General features: G+C 41.8%; 1 protein-coding gene across 3 annotated transcripts; it reads left to right on the forward strand.

Annotated features, from left to right (window-relative positions):
- The first annotated feature begins 289 nt into the window (after nt 1-289).
- Nucleotides 290-14,654, forward strand: ZFAND5 (zinc finger AN1-type containing 5). Of its 3 annotated transcripts, none has more exons than XM_036403120.2 (6): nt 290-527; nt 3,464-3,621; nt 4,042-4,153; nt 4,549-4,646; nt 12,621-12,746; nt 13,000-14,654. In XM_036403120.2, exons 2-6 carry the CDS (start codon nt 3,471-3,473, stop codon nt 13,146-13,148), a joined length of 636 nt encoding a protein of 211 aa, XP_036259013.1. In that variant the 5' UTR covers nt 290-527; nt 3,464-3,470; the 3' UTR covers nt 13,149-14,654. The 3 variants fall into 3 exon arrangements, with proteins under 3 accessions (XP_036259013.1, XP_036259015.1, XP_036259014.1); XM_036403122.2 differs by lacking the exon at nt 290-527 and adding an exon at nt 1,078-1,096; XM_036403121.2 differs by lacking the exon at nt 290-527 and adding an exon at nt 1,706-1,726.
- Nucleotides 14,655-20,864: the final 6,210 nt, after the last annotated feature.

Consider the following 20,864-nt stretch of genomic DNA (forward strand, 5'->3'; position numbering starts at 1 on the left):
TTCTCTAAGACTCCAAGAGTGCCGCAGTGTGCCGGCGCTGAGGCGCTCCGTCCCTCGGACACCTAGCGGTAAGCAGGCGCTCCGGCAGCGAGGAGCCTTCCCCGCCTGGGGCTCCCGCGCTCGGTGACGTGGCTTGGGGACAGAACGGCGGGCGGGCACCGGGAGCGCCCTGCCCCGGCAGCACGCATGCACCGGCGGGTGGGCAGAGGGAGGAGCCGCGTCCGCCGGGCGGGCTGGGCTCGTCCCTCCTCCTCCTCCTCCTCCTCCTCCTCCTCCTCCTCGTCGCCGTCTTCTTCTTCCCCCTCTCCACCCACCCGCCTCCAGCGCTTTCCCGCCGCCCGCCTTCCACGCACGGCGGGTCCCGCCTCGCGCCGCTGCCGACACGGCCGCCGCTGCCGCTGCGGGAACAAAGGAGAGAAGCGGCGGCGGCGCGGCCGCCAGCCCGGCGCCCCCCGCAGCCGCCCGGAGCTGTCCGCGGCGCCTTCTACGGCACCGGCCGCGGGGTTTGTGGCCCCCGCCGGGAACAGGTGGGTGAGGGGTGGCAGGCTGGGCTCGGCTCCGCGGGGCCTTCACCGCGGCGGGGTGTGCCCGGGTCTCCTCTCGGCCGGCTGCGTTGCGTTCGGCCTTCGGCGGGGCCGCTGCGGGGCAGCGCAGGCGGCGAGACAATGAGGTTCCTGTGTCTGCCGGCGGCGTGGGGCCTGCCGGCGGCGGGGCCGACCGTGACTCAGGCGGTTGCGAGGAGCGGCCGGGCCGGAGACCCCCGTCCGCTGCCGCCGCTGCTCAGCCCGGCAGCCTCGCGGGTCTTTTCTGTCCGGGTGTCGGGGGAGGCGGAGGGGGTGGGAGACGCAGTTAAGACGCGCGGCACTGCGGGCGCTTGGCGGGGCCCCCCGCTTTGTCTGAGTCAGCCGCCGGACTGCAGCCGCCTGGCGAGCGCCCTGCTCCGGTTCGGTTCCCCGGTACCGACACTGGGCTCTGCCGAACGCGAGTGAGCGACGAGTGACCCGCGCAGCCTTTGTGCGTCCTCCTTTTGTTTTGTTTCTCGTGTTTATCGTGATCCCTCTTCGGAAGGAGGATGTTAAGGCCATTCGCTATGTAGGTCAGTGAGCCCGTTGCTAACGCAGTGCCCAGGTTTTCGGGCTGGTTTCAGCGCGCGTTGGGGCCCTCGTTTTTGTCGTTACGCCGCCAGTGTGGGATCGCCCGGCCGGACGGCGGCAGCCCGGCCATGGCATCGGAGCCGAGGGGGTGACTGAGGTGCGCGGCCGGGGCCGCTAACGGGATTTGCCGTCCTCTTTCTCCGAGTTGGGCTGATGACGGCGTGGTCCCGGTGGAAGGAGACCTTTTTCAATTATCTTTTTCCCTCCTCTCGAAGTGGAGCGGTTGGGTGTAACCCTGTTCGCCCCGGGTTGCGGGGCGCATTGGTGGGGCGATGGTTGCTTTGGGGCGCCCATCGCGGGAGGCGGCGGGCTGGCAATGCCGCATTTTCTGGGCTGCAGGTCAGCACTCGCTCTCCCCGCTCCTCCCTGGAAGGGAAGGGCAGTCGGGTTTCACCGGCGCCTCCTCCCGGAGCCGGCGGCCTGCGGGAGATATAAATAGGGGCTGACTTCAGCGGGCGGCCCAGGCCCGTCACGCCGCCGCCTGACAGGCGGAAGCGCAGGCGCTCGTCCGCCATGTGACGGACCCGCCGCAGCGGCACCGCCGAGCGGGCAGGGCCCGGCCCGGAGCTGCGGTAAGGGGTCGGTCGGGGGGCGTCAGCCGTAGCGGGGTTCCCCTTGTCGGGCGGCACCTTGAAAATGAACGCGGGTGAAACCCCGGCCGTCTCCCGGAGCCTGTAAAAAAGCATGACTTGTTTGTTCAGCGTTGGGTAGCAACGACTTGATCGTTCCGTTAGGGGCGTGCATTTCAAGTAGTGAAGACTCTGCCGACCAGAGGAGCTGCTGAGTTTCTAGTTTGTGCTGGAATATTATAGTTGGTGCCTAAAGCAACATTTAGTAAGTGGTGAAATTTTAGGGCACTAACTCGGAAATTAAACAGGTCAGTTGATGTTGGCAGTGTGTTTGATAGCATATTGATTTTACCTGGCTAGTAACAAAAGGGCAGAAGTATTATTTTTCTGTGTTATATAGACATAGTTCTGTGTCTTGTCAAAGATGACAAGATTTTTTTTTAGATTTCCTGTAGGTAGGTCGGGATTTCTTGTAGCTCCTTTGCTCGTGCGTTTGGCTGTAAAACTGTATCAGATAAAGTGTGAAGTCATGTTGTAGCCAGAAAGAATGCTATTTATACCTGGAAGGTGTTACACACCTATAAATAGTACAGCTATTTATACCTGGAAAATTAGGTCGTGTGACCACTAGCTGACGGGATGAATTTTGCTTGTTTACTTTCTCCCGGTTTTACTTACTGTCATCCTATAAGTTTAGTTTAGCTAAAGGCACCTGTCAGTTGCAGTTGCACTAGGGAAACGTAAGTACTACTCGCCGTGTGAGCTCTCTTAATTAGAATCATTTTTCTTTACGCTGTAACGAATTTACTTTTGGCATTTTTGACTTCTAGCAAATCTCAGCTGTCAAATATCTCTTACTGTGACAGTTTCTGAATAGGAAAACAGCAATCCAAAGTTTATACTAAAATGTCTTCAGATGCCATATGCGCAGCTTCTACTAAATTTAAATTTTAGTGCAATATTATTACATTACTTGAATTTGTAGCAAATGCATGATTACTGTGTTCCAGTTTTATTGCCCTTGGGAGTCAAGGATTTGGCTGCTATGCCTTTTTCTACTAACCTTGCTTTTCAGAGGTTAACAGGCGGAGAAGGTGAAGATATTATTTCTAACATGCTTAGCACTGACTGGCTCTGGAGGGCTTAGAAGTCTTGACACAACCTGATTAGAGAAGGAATTTTGTCTTCTGTAAATGTGTAAGCTATGCAACAGATCATACTCAATAGTTTGGAGTTATTGTTATCTCCCTTGGAAGAGTGTTGTGAGAGTAATTGTGAAATTAGCCTCGAAATGATGTAAGATCAGTGCTGAAAAAGCAGGGCTTTTCTGCTGGAATCCAGAAAAATAAGCTATGTTATTTGCCAGAACTGTTTTGTGCGTATGAGCTTAGTCTTACTTATTCTGCATATCCCTGTTGGAGCTCAGAAGCTGGCACTTAAGGAGGTTTATTGGCTGTCAATTAACCTGCACATGCTTCAGTGCTCAACAAGTATATTATTTCTCAGTATGATGACACTTTGCCTTGTCTTAAAGGTTCGTAATGATGTTACTTAGCAATAAATTGCGGTCTTGAATGGTATATTAATGTTCATATAACCCTCTTTAAGAATGGTGATATCACTCGGTGAGGCAGGGTGAGCAGACATACTTAAAATTCTTTTAATTCTTAATACGTTTAACCCTGTAATTGATTTTGGTGACATGCCAGCTCCTAATGCAGTTTTTGATTTTATTTACAGCATCGAGATGACTCAGGAGACAAACCAGACCCCAGGGCCTATGCTGTGTAGTACAGGATGTGGGTTTTATGGAAATCCTAGGACAAATGGGATGTGTTCAGTTTGCTACAAAGAACATCTTCAGCGACAGCAGAATAGTGGTAGAATCAGCCCAATGGGTAAGGATGTGGGGAATTGTTTGGGATTGGGTATCTCTCTTTCTGTAGAAATGAAATATACAGAGGATTACAAGGAATATTAGAACGTTTTGTTGGAGAACTTCTGAAAGCTGAACTAAAAGAATGAATATTCAAAGAAAATGCTACTTAAAAGCACAGTAAAGTTAAAAATAATTTCTGTGTAATGTGTTCTGGTTTGCTTGGCATTCAATCATAACTTGCTTTCCCACTTAGCCACTCCTGTTAGCATTTTTTAATGCAATCTCTATTTTGGTTATTAAGTAAAAGTGTCTTTTAGTAAAAAGTAATAAGCAGTAGCATTGAAAATTGTATGCAGGCAGTTCATAGCTGTATAGGAGACTATTTGATTAATGTGTTTTCTGTGCTTTGTTCATAACTTGTCAAATTCTTGTTACATAGGAACAACCAGTGGTTCAAACACTCCTACCTCAGACTCTGCATCTGTACAGAGAGCAGACACTAGCTTAAACAACTGTGAAGGTGCTGCTGGCAGCACATCTGAAAAAACAAGGTAAAATTAAGGTTGTACTGTGACGGTTGAATGAGCTGTGAGTGTGCTAGAAGGCCTGCCCTGTTGCAGTGAGTGCCTGCAGAAGAAAATGGGCCTGACAGGGCTCTATGAATCCATGTAAATTGAAAAATCATTCAGATATTTGGTGTTGTAGTACTGCAGTAAAATGAATGGGTTTTTTTTCTACGGAACTAATTTGTTACAGGCTTGCCTGTTTTTTTCTAGAGAATCTAAAATAGAATAAAGAAGTGTATTTTGAAGATAGTAGAAGCATAGGTCAGGAAAATGTATCAATAGCGACTGAACCAGTAGTTCATTAATGGGTCTGAACAGTTCAAGCTTTTATTACTAATGTAAAACTGTTGTAAATTTTGTGTTTCGCTGTGCTTAAACAGAAACGTGCCTGTTGCCGCTTTGCCTGTAACACAGCAAATGACAGAAATGAGCATTTCAAGAGAGGAAGAATTAAAACCGAAAACAGAGACTGAGCCAGGTATGTTCTCAGCGGCACTGGGCATAACCAGTGTTTTAACATGAGTGCAGGGTGTGTTTACTTTCTGAGTAGCCTTCTCCTGTTGTGGTGGTGGTCTTAAGAAATGTGTTTAGGATGCTTTTTGAGTACAGTCTCCTCAGAATAAAGAAAAAGGACTAGTTCCAGAACAGCTTTAAAATATATGTTGTTAGTAAAAGAATTTACACTTATGAGGGTGTTTTTAGATCCCTAACACTTGTTTTTAAAGGTGAGGCACTCTAAAATCATATTAGGACAAGGTGTTCTGTTTTGAAGTGGAACTGTTGGGATTTGGTATGTTATCTAGCAGAAAAATTCCAGCTGACTCATGGCAGTCAAAATGGCTTGTTGTGTTTGGAGAAGAGTCCTTAATAAATTCCATTCTACAGAGAAGTGAGGCTGTTGGGGTGGGGAGAATAGGTGGTTTAGAACCATTAACAGAAGTTGCTTAGGGTTCTTGAACTAATTGAGTAATCTGTAGATACACTCAATGCATTGTTTCAGGGATGCAGGGTAGTTGGAGCTCTAATTGTTGTGTGTTGGAGCTCTAATTGTTGTCCGTTTAACAGTTTTATTCTCATGCTGGATTGTTGTAGCTGGAGTAGTAAAACTTCGATGACTGAGCTATTTCTTGTAGTGAGGCAGGGAGGGAGGGCAGCTTGCTTAACCTAACTAGTGAACAACTGAATTTGTACCAATTTGTTCAAATGGATATCTTAATGCACTTGTTTTGTTCTTAACAATTCCAGAGTTTTTTATTTAATTTACCAGCTCTGAAACAGTTTTAAAAACTAAAAACTGATGTGTAGTAAGGAAATCTATTTACTCAAGCTGAAGGTAAAATCTGTTTCTCGAGTTTTGAAGTCATTGAGATAAAAATGGCATCAGATGCTACTAAGCCTGTATCAAAGTGGTTTTTATCTAGTTATATCTTTGCCAACAAAGACTGGTCTGACACTTGATGTTAATTTGCTCAGTATTTGTACAAAGGATTTTTACCATTTTCAGTAAAAGCTGTCACAAACTTGTGTAGAGATGGCTGGAAATACAACCAGAGAACTTAAATGGCTCTGAAAAAACTTGAAAACTTGAAAAAACTGCCTTCTGAGAGAACATAGCTGTAAATTCATGAGGCAGCCTCAGCTGCTATGATGCCCAAGTTCCCTTTTAAGTGTTATTGTTTAGCATAGATTCTAGACAGTGTAAGATAATGTCCTTATATACTATTCTTAGGGTTTGTTGGACATCTTAATTTAACAGTGTTGGCTATATTTAGCGGTGCATTACTCGGTGTCTTGCAGGCAAGAGAAGCTGGCCTAGACTTTTTATTAAAAATTCCTGATGTGTCTGGACTAGGCAGATTTTTTTATCTTCCTTTTTTCCAGTAGCATCCGTTATGTGTTGGTCTCTTGAAGACAAACTGGAACAATTGTAAATAATTTGCATCACCTGATAGCAACAAAAGTTTAACAAGCTTGTTTCTATTGATTTTGTTGGGATTTTTTGTTTTTTCTTTGCTCAGGTTGAGGTTGCAACCTAGATTCGCCTTCAGAGCAAAGCTGGTGCTAAGACAATTGTACCTTAACATCTGAAGAAAGGCATGGTGGATGTAACTCCGTTGTAACTCACATGATTGTTTTCTTGTAACTTGTTGAAGTGCTCTGAGTCTTGACTGAATTCCAGGCACCCATCAAAGCCTCACTCCCCTCCACAGCCGGACAGGGGAGAGAAAATAAAATGAGGGGTTAATGGGTTGAGATAAGGATGGAGAGAGATCCCTCCCCAGATACCTGTCAGAGGCAAAACAGACTTGAAATAGAGGTGTGGAGTTTATCATTAACAAGATCAGAGCAAGATAATGAGAAGTAAAATCAGACCTTAAAAACACCTTCCCCCCCCACATCCTCTGTGCCTCCTACACCAGTGGTGGCCAGGAGCCAGGTTTGTGGTCAGTTCATCACCCAAGGCTCCTCCTGATGAGGGAGAGGAGTCATTCTCTTGCTACACTGTGGGGATCCCTCCCACTGAGGAGAGCTCTCTATGAATTTCTCCAACATGAGTGTATGTCGCAAGCAGCAGGTCCCTGAGAACTGCTGCAATATGGGCCCATTCCATGGGCAGTGGCACCCCTCAAACTGCTTCTGGGTGGGTCACTTTTCCAGGGGGTGCAGTCTTCAAGGACAGGCTGCTCCAGCCTGGAAGCAGAGCCCCTCTCTCCACAGGTCTCCCATGGGGTCACAGCTTCCCTTCAGGTATCCCCCTGCTCTGGTGTGGGGCTCCTTCCTGGGCTGCACATGGATCTCTGCATCCCCATAGACCTCCATGGCTGCAGGGGCACAGCTTTTCACCACGGTCTGCACCACAGGCTGCAGGGGAATCTCAGCTCCAATGCCTGGAGCACCTCCTGCCCCTCTTTCACTGACCTTGATGTCTGCAGAGTCGTTCTTCTCACAAGTGATTACAGCTGATGCTGTGCAACAACTTCTGTATTTCTTTCTACTTAAATATGTTACCACAGAGGTGTTACCACCATTTCTGATTGGCCAGAAGGCAACACATCCCACTTTGAAGCTACCAGGGATCGGCTCTGCCAGACATGGAAGAAGCTTCTACCATCTTCTGATAGAAGCCACCTCTGTAGCCTTGCACTACCAAAACCGGGCCATACAAAACCAATACACCGCTATAAATAAATGGTTTTTAAAATAAGTTTATTTCAACAATTGTATTGTTTTAATGCACAGCATATTTTTAGCATTTTCTTAGACTTTTGTAGGTGATTACTCTGCTAAATGATCAGTTTCTGGTTAGGTCTGTCAGTGTTTCCAGACACAGTATCTGCACTGGCTCAAAAGTGTAGTACTTTTTGTGGTTGTTTTTGGTTGGGTTTTTTAATGCAGTAATGCTCTGATTTAGGGTGTAGTGTTATATGTAAGTAGTATGGCTTATGAAAAAGTAAACCAGAAGTTGAACTGATAATGGTATTGTGTAAGTTACATATTTTAAAAATACTTAAATACTGTCAACTTCCATCCATGCTGTAACTTACCCTTTCATTCAGCATCAGCAGTATTAGAGACAGCAGGCAATGCTTGTTCATTCAGGTCAGCTGTCCCAGTGATTCTCTCTCCTGGCTTTTTGTGCACCTGTTTGCTTGCCGAGCACATGAAACTGAGAAGTCTCTGTTTTAAAGTAAAAGCACTATTTAGCAATATTTAAAACACTAGTTTTATTATTTGACACTAGTAATATATCAGCATTATTCTCATACTGAATCCAAAATGCAGCACTGTACCAGCTACTGTGCATAAAATAAGTCTATCCCAGCTGAAACCAGGGCAGTTGCATTCATATGCAGTCTAAGGATTGTATTGTGTCTAGTACTACTGTTACTACTATTGCTTCAGCTCCATAGCTGCAGAAATGCATCTAAAGTATTTTCGATAACTTCTGACTTGACCTTTTCTCTCTCTTGTTTTGTTTTTTCTGTTTCCTCGATGCTGGGAGTTAGCAGTTAGCTTCATTGAGTCACATTCTTTAAATCAATTTCTTTCCCTGCAGTTTCAAGAATTTGTGCCGCTGTTATCCTTGAAGTTTAAGGTGTTTAGATTTTATTTTGGTGAATTTTTCTTCAGTCAGAGAAGCTTCTAAAAACTTTATTCTGTTACTTTTGTATTCCTTTCTGGTCACTTTAGATATGGGGAATGTTAGAAAATAGTACTGATTGATGAAAATGTGTTTTCTTCAACTGAAATATTGGATTCATTCCTTTTCAGAGTGAAAGCTCTGTAATACTGATACTGATGATGCATGTTTTTTTTTTTTAAGTAGCTATACTGTTTTATATAAGAAAGCTACTGACAGCTTTGAGTGTTCTTAGAGTGGTTTTTAATTTCGAATGGCATTCCCATGAGTCTAAGAACTTTATTCTTCAGTTCGTAGAACCTTTTTGCATGTAGATTGAGTAGCTGTTGTACTTTGTCCTGTGGCTGACTGGTTCCATCAGTGGCCTTGCTGTTCCTTTTGTAAGGATGCATCTTATCTTTAGGCTACATTTGAAGAAAATTTTCCAAAATTCGTGATGAAATGCCTGCATTTGTGTAGACTTTTTCAGGCAGACACATCCAGTATAGGATTAGGTTAGTCTTTAATTTGCTAGGATAATAACCATCGTTGTTCATGATGGTAATGCATATTTAGAGTGCCTTCAGGCAATCATGTAGGACCAAAATAGTGTTAATAGAAGCCTACCCAGTTCTGAAAATCAGTTGTCCCTAAAGTTTTTGGCATTGTACTAGGAGAACTGATCTGGTAAAATTTGAGCGAAGTAAATCTTTGCAGGTCTTGAGCCAGAGACAGGAGGGGACATGACCAGGGTGATGGAGGGGGCTACACAGGACCATGGAACCATTTGGGTTGGAAAGGGCTTTATAGATCATCTAGTTCCAAGTCCTCTGTTCCTGGGCATCACTACTCTTAGAGTAAAGAATTTCTGCCTAACATCTAATATATATCTATCTTGTAATTAAAAGTGTTTCCCCTGATCCTATCACTATCTGCCCACATATAAATCTATCCCTCTTTTTTTTATTATTTTTTTATTATCCCTCTAAACTTGGAAAGGTTTCAGTAAGGTATTCCTAGAGCCTTGTCATCTCCATGCTGAACAACCCCATCTCTCTCAGCTCAGCTTCATAGGAGAGGTGCTTCAGCCTCCTGATCATCTTTGTGGCCCTCCTCTGGTTAACTCCGCAGATTTACATCTTTCCTGTGCTGAGGACCCCAGAGCTGGATTCAGCACTCCAGATGGGGTCTACAGTAGCAGAGTAGATGGACAAGTCTTGAGCCCATTTCTCAAGTTTGTCCAGATCTCCCTGTCTGGCATCCCCTCCTTCATGCTGAGGATGCACTTAATCCCTGTCTGTGTAACTGATTAAGATATGCAAGAGCAGGGTTCCCAAGACAGAGCCCTGAGGGATGCCACTCATCACCAGTCTCCACCTGGACATAGAACCACTGACCACACCTCTCTGGCTGTGTCCATCCAGTCAATTCCTTATCCACCTAGTTCATCCTTCAATTCCATGTTCCTCCAGTTTGGAGATCAGGATGAAAAAGTGCATCATACCAGTAAGAGCTCTTTTACAGTGGTGAGAAGTTTTAGTGTGAGGAGTTTGCTTCATCTGAATGCTGTTACTGAGGAAGCAGTTCGACAGGTACCAGCAGCCACTATTTTACAGCTTTTGGCACTTTTTCAGCTACTTGTTCTATGGTGATACATAAATCATTTTGAGCACTTTGATTAACGCTGTGATTTCTGGCATGAATTTAAGTTAATATCTTGAGGACCGGAATTGTACTTGCCCAGTTGGATTTGTCTTTTGTGTTAAAGGAAGCCTTTTGTGGCAAAAAACTGTAAGAACAGTATTTTGATTTAGATAGGCTCCTGATGTCATGGCAGAACAACTGCAGTTTTCAGTATTTTTTATCTGCAGGTTGATGAAAAAGGAATTTTGTTCTGAGCTCTAGGGGACAGGGCAGGCAACTTTTTCGTCTGTCCTCACCATTACTCAGAAGCACATTTAAGAACATTTAACATCGTAAAAGCCAATAAGACTAAAGTCTGCTGGCATAAAATAACAGCAGAATACTTTATTCTTGGAGAGTAATAAATGGAACATTTTAGTTTGAATTTAGTGAGCTATGTCCCCTCTTGGCTTGTTACCTTTTAGTGACTATTACTGCATGTTGTGTCCTGCTTTTCCTCCTTGGAAGATGTGTTAGTTGTGGGGGAAGGATCCTGTTCAGCAGCCCTTTCAGGGAACATGGTGCTGCAGTTTCTTAGAATCACTTTCGTCGCTTTACACGTTGTGGGCTGCCATTGTTGCAGTTTCTTGATGCAAAGATGGAAGTATACTTGTAGTAATTGGTAACATTTTCCCTAGATTAATTTGTTCTCAGAGGCTTTGTTTTGTGGTGGAGTGATCTACTAAGCTGTCTTTTTGCCTTGGTAATTCCTGGGAAGTTTTAATTTTTGCTTCCTTGTTGACATGTGTTTGGCAGTGATATAATGGTTCTCTTCTCATTTTCATTTTTTCTTAGTGTATGTTGTGAGTGACTTTATGTCAGTGTTGATTTGCCACCCTCTATATTTTCTTTAGCATATGATTGAAACAGCATGCATGCTCCCAGGGCTCAAATTTTTAAATTACTTCTGACACAGATGAAGCTTTCTCTTTACTAACTACACACCAAATTGCAATGTGTGTGTTTCTGGTTCCTCTTTTTCATCTGTTTGGGCTTGCAGTAGCATTTCATTTTGAAACAAACTAGCAATATAACAAATCTTAAAAAGAGATTTGACTACACTTTTGGGGAGGTGTTCAGTCTTTGTATTTTTTTTAAGGCCATAGCTGACAGCTCTTAGCTAAGGCGCATAACATCTAACAGGTATACTCAGTTTGTGATGTTGCTGGCTGTTAGGCCAGTTTTTGGTCACAGGCTCTCTAGTAGACAAACTGGTACTGAACACTGATTTTCTTAGGATTTAAAGACAGGTTCAGAGTGTCATATTTGTTCATCTAGAAAATCTTGATCAGAACAAATAGTTTTCACCAAAAAAGGGTTATAAAATATCTGCAATGTGACAAAAAAAAACCAAACCAGGTTGTAAATGATCTTGGTTGTTCTTTAGCACTGTTGCTATGATGTAGAGGTATAAAAAAATGGTAGCAGTCATTTGTTTTACTGCATGAAATTTCTTGGCGATGAGCACTGAAGGTTCCCTGTTACTTCTGAGAATTTGTTGCTTATAAGTCTTATTTAGATTATGAAGTCTTGCCTGGGGCCTTTCTTGCACAGTGAATTGTGAAGTTTTCTATGACAATGCAAACACAATTTTAAAAAGCAAGTACTATTTAAAAGAATCTTGTCTAACAAACCATATTTGTATGAAGTTGACTGCAAATACGCCCTTGAGGCTTATGTATTCCATTTATTGTGAAATGCATTTTGTAATTTAAAGACATTATGATAGATGTTATCATGGTCTGAGAGTGTTCAGCAAACTTGTACCAAGAGCAGGTATTACACTTGTGTACAAGTGCATCTCTCAGCTTTCCTTAGTTCCAGTTTTGGATATGAAGATGATATAAATTAAAAAAATTAAATTCTTGGGATAAAACACTTTTTTCAATAAAACAGCCATGTCTAAAGATGTTCTAAAGATGTCTAAAGAGGCAATTGAAAAAGTATTCATTTTGACTATACCTGCTTGAACACCAAAACTGAATAAATTGCAAAAAATACAAATATGCAATGCAAATTTGCACTTTGTTATTTAAATGAGGGCTCTTTAGAACTGTGTATTTTGTAACTGTGGTCTGGATCTGTCATAGAATTAACAGCTTCCTAGCTGCTGTCTTGGTGCACTGCCTTAGATACCTGACTTCACTGCAGAAGTGGCAAAACAACCTAGTACTACAGCAGGAACACATTACTGAATTTCCTTTTTTTTTTTTTTTCCTAAAATATGTTCCTGTTAGTTATATCTTCTACAGAGGTATCTGTATTCAGCAACTTTAGCTGTGACAGTATTGTTACTTTTTAGATTTTAGATTAAGTATTACTTAATCATATGATTTATTTAAATATAAAAGGTGTACATGGAATTTCTGTCATGCTTTTCAAGCCTGTATAGATATATAGAGTAGTGCCATATATTTTCTAGCTGGTTGAAATGTGGGGAATAATCTGAGTGTCTCAAGTAGTCGGAAGGCGTGGATAAAAATCCTTATTTCTGATTCATGTTTTTAGACTATTCAGCATAGTACTGTAATCAACAGGTGTCAGGATCTTAGTAGTTGAATTAATCCTTACTGTATGCATACTATTGGATACCTCATGAAGTCAAGAAAAGCAAATTTAACCCTTATTTCCTTTGTGTGCTTTTAACAGTTGTTACTCAACCAAGCCCATCAGTTTCTCAGCCTAGTACTTCAGAGAGTGAGGAGAGAGCTGCTGAACTGCCGAAACCAAAGAAGAACAGATGTTTCATGTGCAGGAAGAAGGTTGGCCTTACAGGTATGAGAATACTGTCAATTTTAAACAAAGTTGCATGATTAGTTACCTCTTGCTAGATTAAACTTGACAAAATTTGTGTTTTATTCGATTTATCAGCTTTTTCACAATTCACACAACTTAGTAAGTCCATTTATTTTTCTTACTGTGTATGTCATAGTAGACAAACATATCCCCTTTGTAGTAACTGCACCCTTAATTAACACCTTACTTAAAAACTAATTCCTAGTTATGTTTCTTCTTTTTCTGTGTACAGGATTTGACTGTCGATGTGGAAACCTATTTTGTGGACTTCACCGTTATTCTGACAAGCATAACTGCCCATATGATTACAAAGCAGAAGCTGCAGCAAAAATCAGAAAAGAGAATCCAGTTGTGGTGGCTGAAAAAATTCAGAGAATATAAATTAATGTGCTTGTGAAAAGACTGACTGACTTTTTGTGGGGCTTTTTTTTCAATACATCCTAAAAACCATGAAAAGAGCAGGTGCATGGTCATTTTCCTTTGTTTTCTAAAGTTTTACTTCTAGTCCTGTCTCTCTAAATGATATTTCAAATGTTTGGGTGTTTGTTACAGGCAGAATTGGATAGATACAGCCCTTGAAAATGTATATGCCCTCCCCAGAATAGATGGATGATCAGAAACCTGCACAGGAATACACATGCACAGAGGACAGACTCCAGTTCACACGTGCCAAACAGATGTATGCAGTCTGCATGTGTGCAGCAGCTCTGCCTTTTGAGATGTGCATGAGGTGTTTAATGTTTGGCTAATGTTATATGCCTGTTTTGGAGAAGGATACATCAAAACAGTTGGCAGTCTACTTCTATCATTTAAAATCTCATTCTACTTTTAGTTGCCACACTCCCATTTTAGTTTTCCAGCAGAATGCAAGCTGTGTTGAGGGGTCTACCATCACAGTAAGATGAGCGTCTTTGCTGTATTTAAGTCACTTAACAACTGCACTGAGAAAAATGGAAAAAAATCAGATACATATGAGAAGAAAATTGTTTTGAAAAAAGATTACATTAACTTAAGAATCCTGAAAAAAGTTCCCAAAGGAGGTGTCCCATTAGGAGCTTAAGAACTGGCCTGCAAAAGAGTTGTCCGCTTTTCCTTGCCTAGCTAAAAATGTTGTGTAGCACAATATTGTAAGATTGGTTTTCAAAACACAGTTACAAATGTTTCTAGACATATCACAGCATCTCTATCAAGCAACACAGGTCTGAATAAGTTGCTGAAATACTAGAGCGGTTTATTATTCATGTACTACTTATGTTCTGTGTGTTCCAAGTTCAAAAGAATATTAGAAATTAATTTTTCTAGTTTTAAATGTAACAGTTGCACTGTTCTGCATGGAAAACCATACCTAACATGGCTGCTGTAGACTTAAATGGTAGCTGGAACCACTCTTGGAGGGCTGCTTTATCATTTTTAATTGTACTTGGGTATAGGACTGTAGTGTTCTTGGGTGTATTGCATGGGCTGCGTTATCTACGGCATTGTACAATAACAACTCTAGAAAAGGCAGTATTCTTCACTGATGCTTGTCTGGTAATATATATCACTTCTGTGTTATAATGGAAGGGGTTTTTGTGATGTATGAAACTTGTGTTTTTTATATAAACAAATATGGTTTAGACTAGTGTTGTGGTAATGCCTGTTCTCATTTGTAAATAGTTACATACATACACAAGGCACTACTCCTACCTGATTTTTGTTGCCAGTGTTCAGTCTTGATTTTTACTTCACTATTAAAAGCATCAGGTTTTCGCTTCTAACTTTGTTCTTCTGAGTTATTAGATATGCAAACATGTACAGATAGTTCATATTTATGTATTGCACATAAGCTACCCAGCATCTATGCTATATTGTATTATGTAAATAATAAAAATAATGTACAGAAGGAAATACTTCCTTTTATGGTAGTTCACTGGTTTTAGTTCTCGGTGTAATGAGAATATGACCTTGTAGAGGATCGAGTGCAAAGTTTAATACAAGTTCTTACAGATATTGTCCTATGCGTAAGCTTGCCTATGTCCTTACTTGGATATACCAGCTTTTTTGAGACAAATAGCCATGGGCAACTGGGGTAGAGGTAGCTACTTGATGACCTGACAAAAATGCCAGCAAATAACAATGTGATTTAAAGGGAGAAAAGTATTAGCAATGAACGTCTCACTTACTTCCAGTAGATTTGTCATGATAGAGCCAGAACACTGACTAAACTGTTCTGTCCACATCTTCACCAGCAGACCTCATCAGTTAGTGTCAGCAACCCAATACAGGTGGTAAATACACCTGGTTTATCCTTTCCAGTGGGAAGGAAAAGGATACAGTACACAGCACACGTTGCAGTGGAGAAAGACATCTTCAATACTGGATGATACATAAAAATTGCTCATATCAGAAATGGATAATGTGTATTCCACCAGTCAGCTGATAGTCAACGTGATAAGTTAATACTCCAGCCACTGTGTGTACTTCTAGTAAGGGAACACAGGCATGCTCCAGGACTTTGCCATGGAACTGCTTTAAAGCACCAAAATAACAGTATTACTACCTTTTATATTAAAGCAACATCTGCAACTGCATTTCAGCATAAAGATGTTGGCTTTTTTTTGTTGTTTTTTACCTGAGAATGCCCTGTAGCTGGGTGTTTGAAGAACTGTCTGGTTTTGATACTTGCTTGGCTAGAATGGTTTAGGACTGGTACTAGTACTGATATTGTTGTTTTATGATTATGGTGGTCTCAATCTCAGTCTGATTTTTTTTTTGGTACAAAGGTTGTACTTGCAAACACTTGTTGAAATAATTTGATCTTGGTACATCTGTACAGCAAAGTATGGAATGAAAAACCCTTCTTTTTCTTGTAAAATCATTAACCGTATCATGTAAATTACACTTAAGTGGAGTATGAGCCTCTCCTCAAGTCAGCAAGTTGGCCAGTGCTTTGTTCTTTTAATAGTGTATGTCCTGAGCTCTGATTCTGTTGATGCTCACGAAACAAAGGAGGGGAAGGTTGTTTGAAAAGAGCAGGTATTGACAAAGTATGTGGATGGGGACACTATTCAGACTGAAGTGCAAACACCTGGTACATTTTCCAAGAAAGAAACATAATTGCTTCATGTGTCACTGATCCTCCTTAACATTTGCTTGTTAGACAGAGATCTTTTTAACTCTTGCATAAACACAAATTCTGGGAAAAGTCTTACTCTGTTCTAAACAATATTACTAGATGGCGGTGACTTTTTAGTTGGGAAACAGAAAGGGCTATGTAAACGTGAATAAATGAAAACACCTAGGTCATCATTTCATAATCTTCAATCTGTGAAATGCTTGCCTAGCCCCAAGTGTTATGGCTCTGCAGTACTATGTTCCACAGGATTCTGGGCAAATTTACTGACAGTTGTTACTGTTAAACCTGAAATTTGGAATGTAAGGATTGCCTTCCTGTGGTGGTTCCAATGCTGATGAGCTGCCAGATGCTTTGGTTGATTGTTGGTTGTGATGCATAAGGATGCCATGGGGTCAGGAACCCCTGACTACCAACACCCCTGACATGGTGCTTAGATCTTTGAAACCGTGCCCTTGATCACTGCTGACTCTGCTTTGGAAGGTCGTCATTCACAGGTGTAACGGAATGTCTTAGATGCTTCGAGTCACTGAAAGGGTACTTAAGGATTTGACTCAGGTCTGATGTCACTGATGAGTCAAAATGCATGTCATTTTTCCCGTGTTCCTGAGCTGCTCTACAGTATCATCTGATGCATCTGCTTGAAGGAGGAAATGTACAGCAAATAAGGAATTGGTTTGTTTCAGGTATCCAGGTGTGTTAAGTAGCTATGACTCAGTCAGAAATGGAACTTTGCTCTCTGTATAGATGTGTGATTTTTCTGCTTCTTTCATTAGTTTCTCTGTCAGGCAGAAATAACAGGTTTTCTCACAAGTAACATATTACTGGCTCCCTTGATCTTTTTCTGTAATTAAATACCCAGGATGTTGATGGACTGCTTTCTGATTTAGGACATAAAGAGCTTTGGCAGCATACCTGGATGGCATTGAAATTGACATATGACGAACATGAATAGTTAGAAAATAAATGAATAGTTAGAAATTATTTTACAGCTGGAAAAATAATGAGTGACTGTATGCTGAAATACAGTGCAGGAACAAAGTTCTGTCTGTAAGTGCAGTGAGAGTTATCACCACAGAGAGTTTTAAATGCCATTTTGCAAACCTGTGTTGTCACTTAATCTACTGTAAACACTTAGGAGAAAGTGCTTCAGCCTTTAGGTTGCTTGTTTTTGAAGTAATTTAGTGATGGCCAAAGAAGCAGGGTTGGAGTTTGGAGGGTTTTTTTCATCAAAGGAAATACAGAGGCCATTTCTGCTTGAAAGGGCACATCAGCCTAATAAAGCCAAACCAAAGACTGGATCACTCATATTATGAAGAATTGAGTTCTGTAGGAGGCAAATTAGCAGAATATCAGCAGCCTGTGATTTGATGTAAATTAGATTAAAATAGGGGTAAAGATGGGAGTCCTGAAATAAATGGAAGAATCAACATCTACAATAGTCATCAAAAACTGGCTTGACTTTTATTTGTGTAGGTAGAATCTACTATTAAAAAAAAAAGGTTGATAATTGAAATTATTGGTGTCATAGCTTCCTGAAGAAGTTGTCTTGTACATGTCTTTTGTACTAGATGGTAAGATGCAGATGACAAATCCTTTTTCTAATGCCTATTTAATTTCAGTGTGTGTTTCTGTTGTAAGCTCATGGCCAGATTTGTAGCAGCATTGGAAGATGGGCTTCTCAGGTGAGTGTTACTTCAGTTCAAACTGCCTTGATGAGATATCTGTGTCTTCATTAAATCCCCTTGTGATGCTCTTTCTTTTCTGTCTTTATCTACAACTAGTTCACCAGCATTTATTTCAAGCAGCAGTAAGCCTGTTTATCACAATCTGAGGTTTATTCACTATGAAGAGAAAACAAAAAATAAATGGGATAATTATATTTACAGCTTTTGTTACATTGTTGGCATAATCTTGTGAGAGGTGTTAAAAGCAGAAAAGATTTGCTGAGCTATTGCATGGCAAGTGTGGAGGTGAAGAAATGCTACCTACAGCTCTGACCTTTCACTTTTGGAGACCTACAATACCTGTGTCTAATATTTTTGCCTGTTTAATATATTTTCAAATATAGCAAAAGAAAATAAAGTCCCACTGTGAATCTTCACTTGGTAGTATCATTGAGATTGTAGCACAAATCTGAGGAAAAGGAAATCAGTTTAATTCACTATCCCTTATTCTTGTTCATCTACTCTTTACCACAGTGCACTTATATATTGTCTAAAACCCACCTAGCCTCTGCCATTTTTTGATTAGGGTTTTCCTTGAGTGGAAAACATTTTTAGATGTGATTGAATTTTCTTTAATGCATCAGGGAGAAGTTGGGTGCATGATGTCTGTCCCCTGAGTTCCCAAGAAAGCCTGTGAAACACAGTTTGTGCACAGGACTATTTGACTTTGATAATACTTCTGGGAGACCAGGTCAGATTGGGTTTAAACAGGATTAGGCTAAAGCAGATAGTCCTTAGTTGTATTTTAAGTAGCGTGGGATTTATGAGGGGAAAGTAGATTTATGACCCTGGAAAAATCTTGATCCCTCTCAGTCTGGTTTCAGTCTTCAGAGTGAGACTGAGCTGGTTCCTTTGATTGCTGGATTCATATGATGAATAATACCCTTACTGATTTGTGGATTTCTGTTAGAATTCCTGACTGACCAAAGTCTTGGATGTTTTGTTGTCAATTCAGTCACGACACCAACTCATGGAAAGTTCACTGAGTACTGGGTCTAGTGTGAGGATGATGCACAGGCAGGTGGAGAGGTGAGACCACACAGACTTGCACACACTGGTGAGGAATCGCGGTTTCAGTCTCTGTGCTGAAACAGTTTGGTAGCTTCAAGCATAGCAGTGATGCAAAGATTAGCATTTGCCATTGTGACTTAGGTTTGCTAGCTGAGAGTGAGCCAGTAACCTGCAGGTTGCAGAGATAGCTTTAAATTTAAGTGGATACTTTCACTGAAACTAGTTAGTAATTACATGTCTGGACCTGCCAATAGATAAAGGTCCAACGGGAGCAGCAGTTCACTGGCTTCTCAGCAACATTTTCTAAGCTAGAGTTTTGAAATTGTACTATGTTAGGAAATGGCCTAGAGATTCAAGTTAATTTGCTCCTCATTTCACCTAAGCAGGGGTGGTTGTGTTTGTCATCAGCTGAGGCTGAATCACAGTTCAGCACAGAGTCATTTCTCAGTGTTGGCCAGCCTTCAGTAAATAGAGGCATGTAACACTCACTCTGCAATACCTTCTGGAAGCCAAAGGTTATATCAGTGGACAGTAGCATCAGGACTTTTACTGAATCTGCCTCTTTGTTTTCCAGAGCCCCTCATGCTGGTGGGTAAGGGTTGCTGTCCTCATGCACAGAGGGGAGGACAAAGCATGGAAGGGGTCAGTGAGGGCACTGTCCTGCAGTTCTGGCTCCAGCTGTGCCATATTACCAGACTACTGCCACCAGCTGCTTGACTGTCTTACAGCATTAGTTTTACCCTAGCTCTTGCAATTGCTCCCTGATTTGGTTTTGGTGAAGTCATCCAAGTTAAAAAGCCACATTTTAAAGAGCAACATCACAGATCTCAGGGAGGGTGGGTGAGTTACGCTACCAGAAGCAGAGGTACAACACCTAGGAGTACCCCAAGTTCCAACAAACGCCATCTTTCAATAAGAGGAGTGCAACATCTGAGTTCTAAACTGCCCCTGTCTGGGAAAAGCAGCAGTGCCGTATTCTGGACCCAGCTCTCCTTGCTTCTTCAAGTGTCACTGTGGCATACCTGCTTTCCCAAGCTCCAGAGTGGTACAGGGGAGGAGCAGCAGGCCCTTGGCTGGGTCCTGAACAGACACTACTCAAGACACAACTCCACCATCTCACATTGGTGGGCAAAACCAGATGAAGCCTAGAACTGTCATTTCTACATTTACCTTAGAGCAAAAACTGCCCCAAAAGATTTGTGAACTCCAGCATGTTCTCTGGACGCTAAAATCCACCCAGCACCACACTTGGTACTCATAGGCTATCAAAATTCTCCAATCACCAGCACTTCAGCTCAGGTAACAATTGTATCACACCAATGCCAAACAAGAAAAGCACCAATAGGCAAGAATACCCATACACTTCTGCTGCCTTACCCTTACTCTGTAACTTAACTCCTGCACAAGCTTTGACTGGCCTTTGCTCTTTCATTTCATCCCCACTTGTGAAAGCACTTTAACAGTCTGAAGTAAACATGTCTGATTTCTTAAGGCAGTTCACATAATTCGAAAACCTGATTTCTGTGTATGTGTTTGTGTTGTTTTTTAACTCCACTAAAAGGTTATGCCGAGAACATATCTTTGCAACAATCCTTATTAGTGTTGAAGAAAGTTAATATATGCACAGCCTGCAGTATAAGTAGTATTCTGGTTTGGGATACAAGTGTAGAACTGTTTTTAGAAAAGAAAAAAGCAAGAATGCCCCTATGGACTGCAAGTCCTAAGCAATCAGGGTAACTTCCACTTCTCTTTCTGCTAAATATGCTTCTTTTTAGGGAATGATTTACTAACATCAGTTAAGTTGCTAACTTATGTTTGGGTTGCTTTAACTAAGCACAGTTAGGTGGAGTATAGACAAAGAATTCTGTTTGAAATCTCTGTTTTTGCAAACCTGCTCATTGTGTTTTTAAAAAGTCTGTTCAAACACGCTTGCTGCCCAGCTCTGTTCTAGGTGAGAGCTGCATCTGAAAACCCTTGTCCCTCACTCTCCCACCTCGGTCATCTGAAAGCTGTGTGTAGAGAAGCAAAGCCTTGTGTTCAAATATCAGATATATGCTTTTGTGTTTCAAAACATTTTGTGTGCAGGGTTTACAGCCATGAGCACAATTTATCGCTTTTTTCTTTCCTACTTCAAGGAAAGAGCCATTATCAGCCCACAAATGTAGAAACACAACAAGCTCATGAGTTTGATTCAGCTTAATATAACCAACCAGTGGCTAACCACAGTCTTCACTGTGTGTCAGTTTC

The sequence above is a fragment of the Molothrus ater genome, chromosome Z (genome assembly GCF_012460135.2).
Source record: "Molothrus ater isolate BHLD 08-10-18 breed brown headed cowbird chromosome Z, BPBGC_Mater_1.1, whole genome shotgun sequence".
Taxonomy (NCBI): Eukaryota; Metazoa; Chordata; class Aves; order Passeriformes; family Icteridae; genus Molothrus; species Molothrus ater.

Bases quoted from the DNA above. Each gene is read 5' to 3' on its own strand.
- ZFAND5 (XM_036403120.2), top strand. From the start codon at position 3,471: ATGACTCAGGAGACAAACCAGACCCCAGGGCCTATGCTGTGTAGTACA. The intron at 4,154-4,548 runs GTAAAATTAAGG...GTGCTTAAACAG, and splicing joins AGCACATCTGAAAAAACAAG to AAACGTGCCTGTTGCCGCTT. The intron at 12,747-12,999 runs GTATGAGAATAC...TTCTGTGTACAG, and splicing joins GAAGAAGGTTGGCCTTACAG to GATTTGACTGTCGATGTGGA.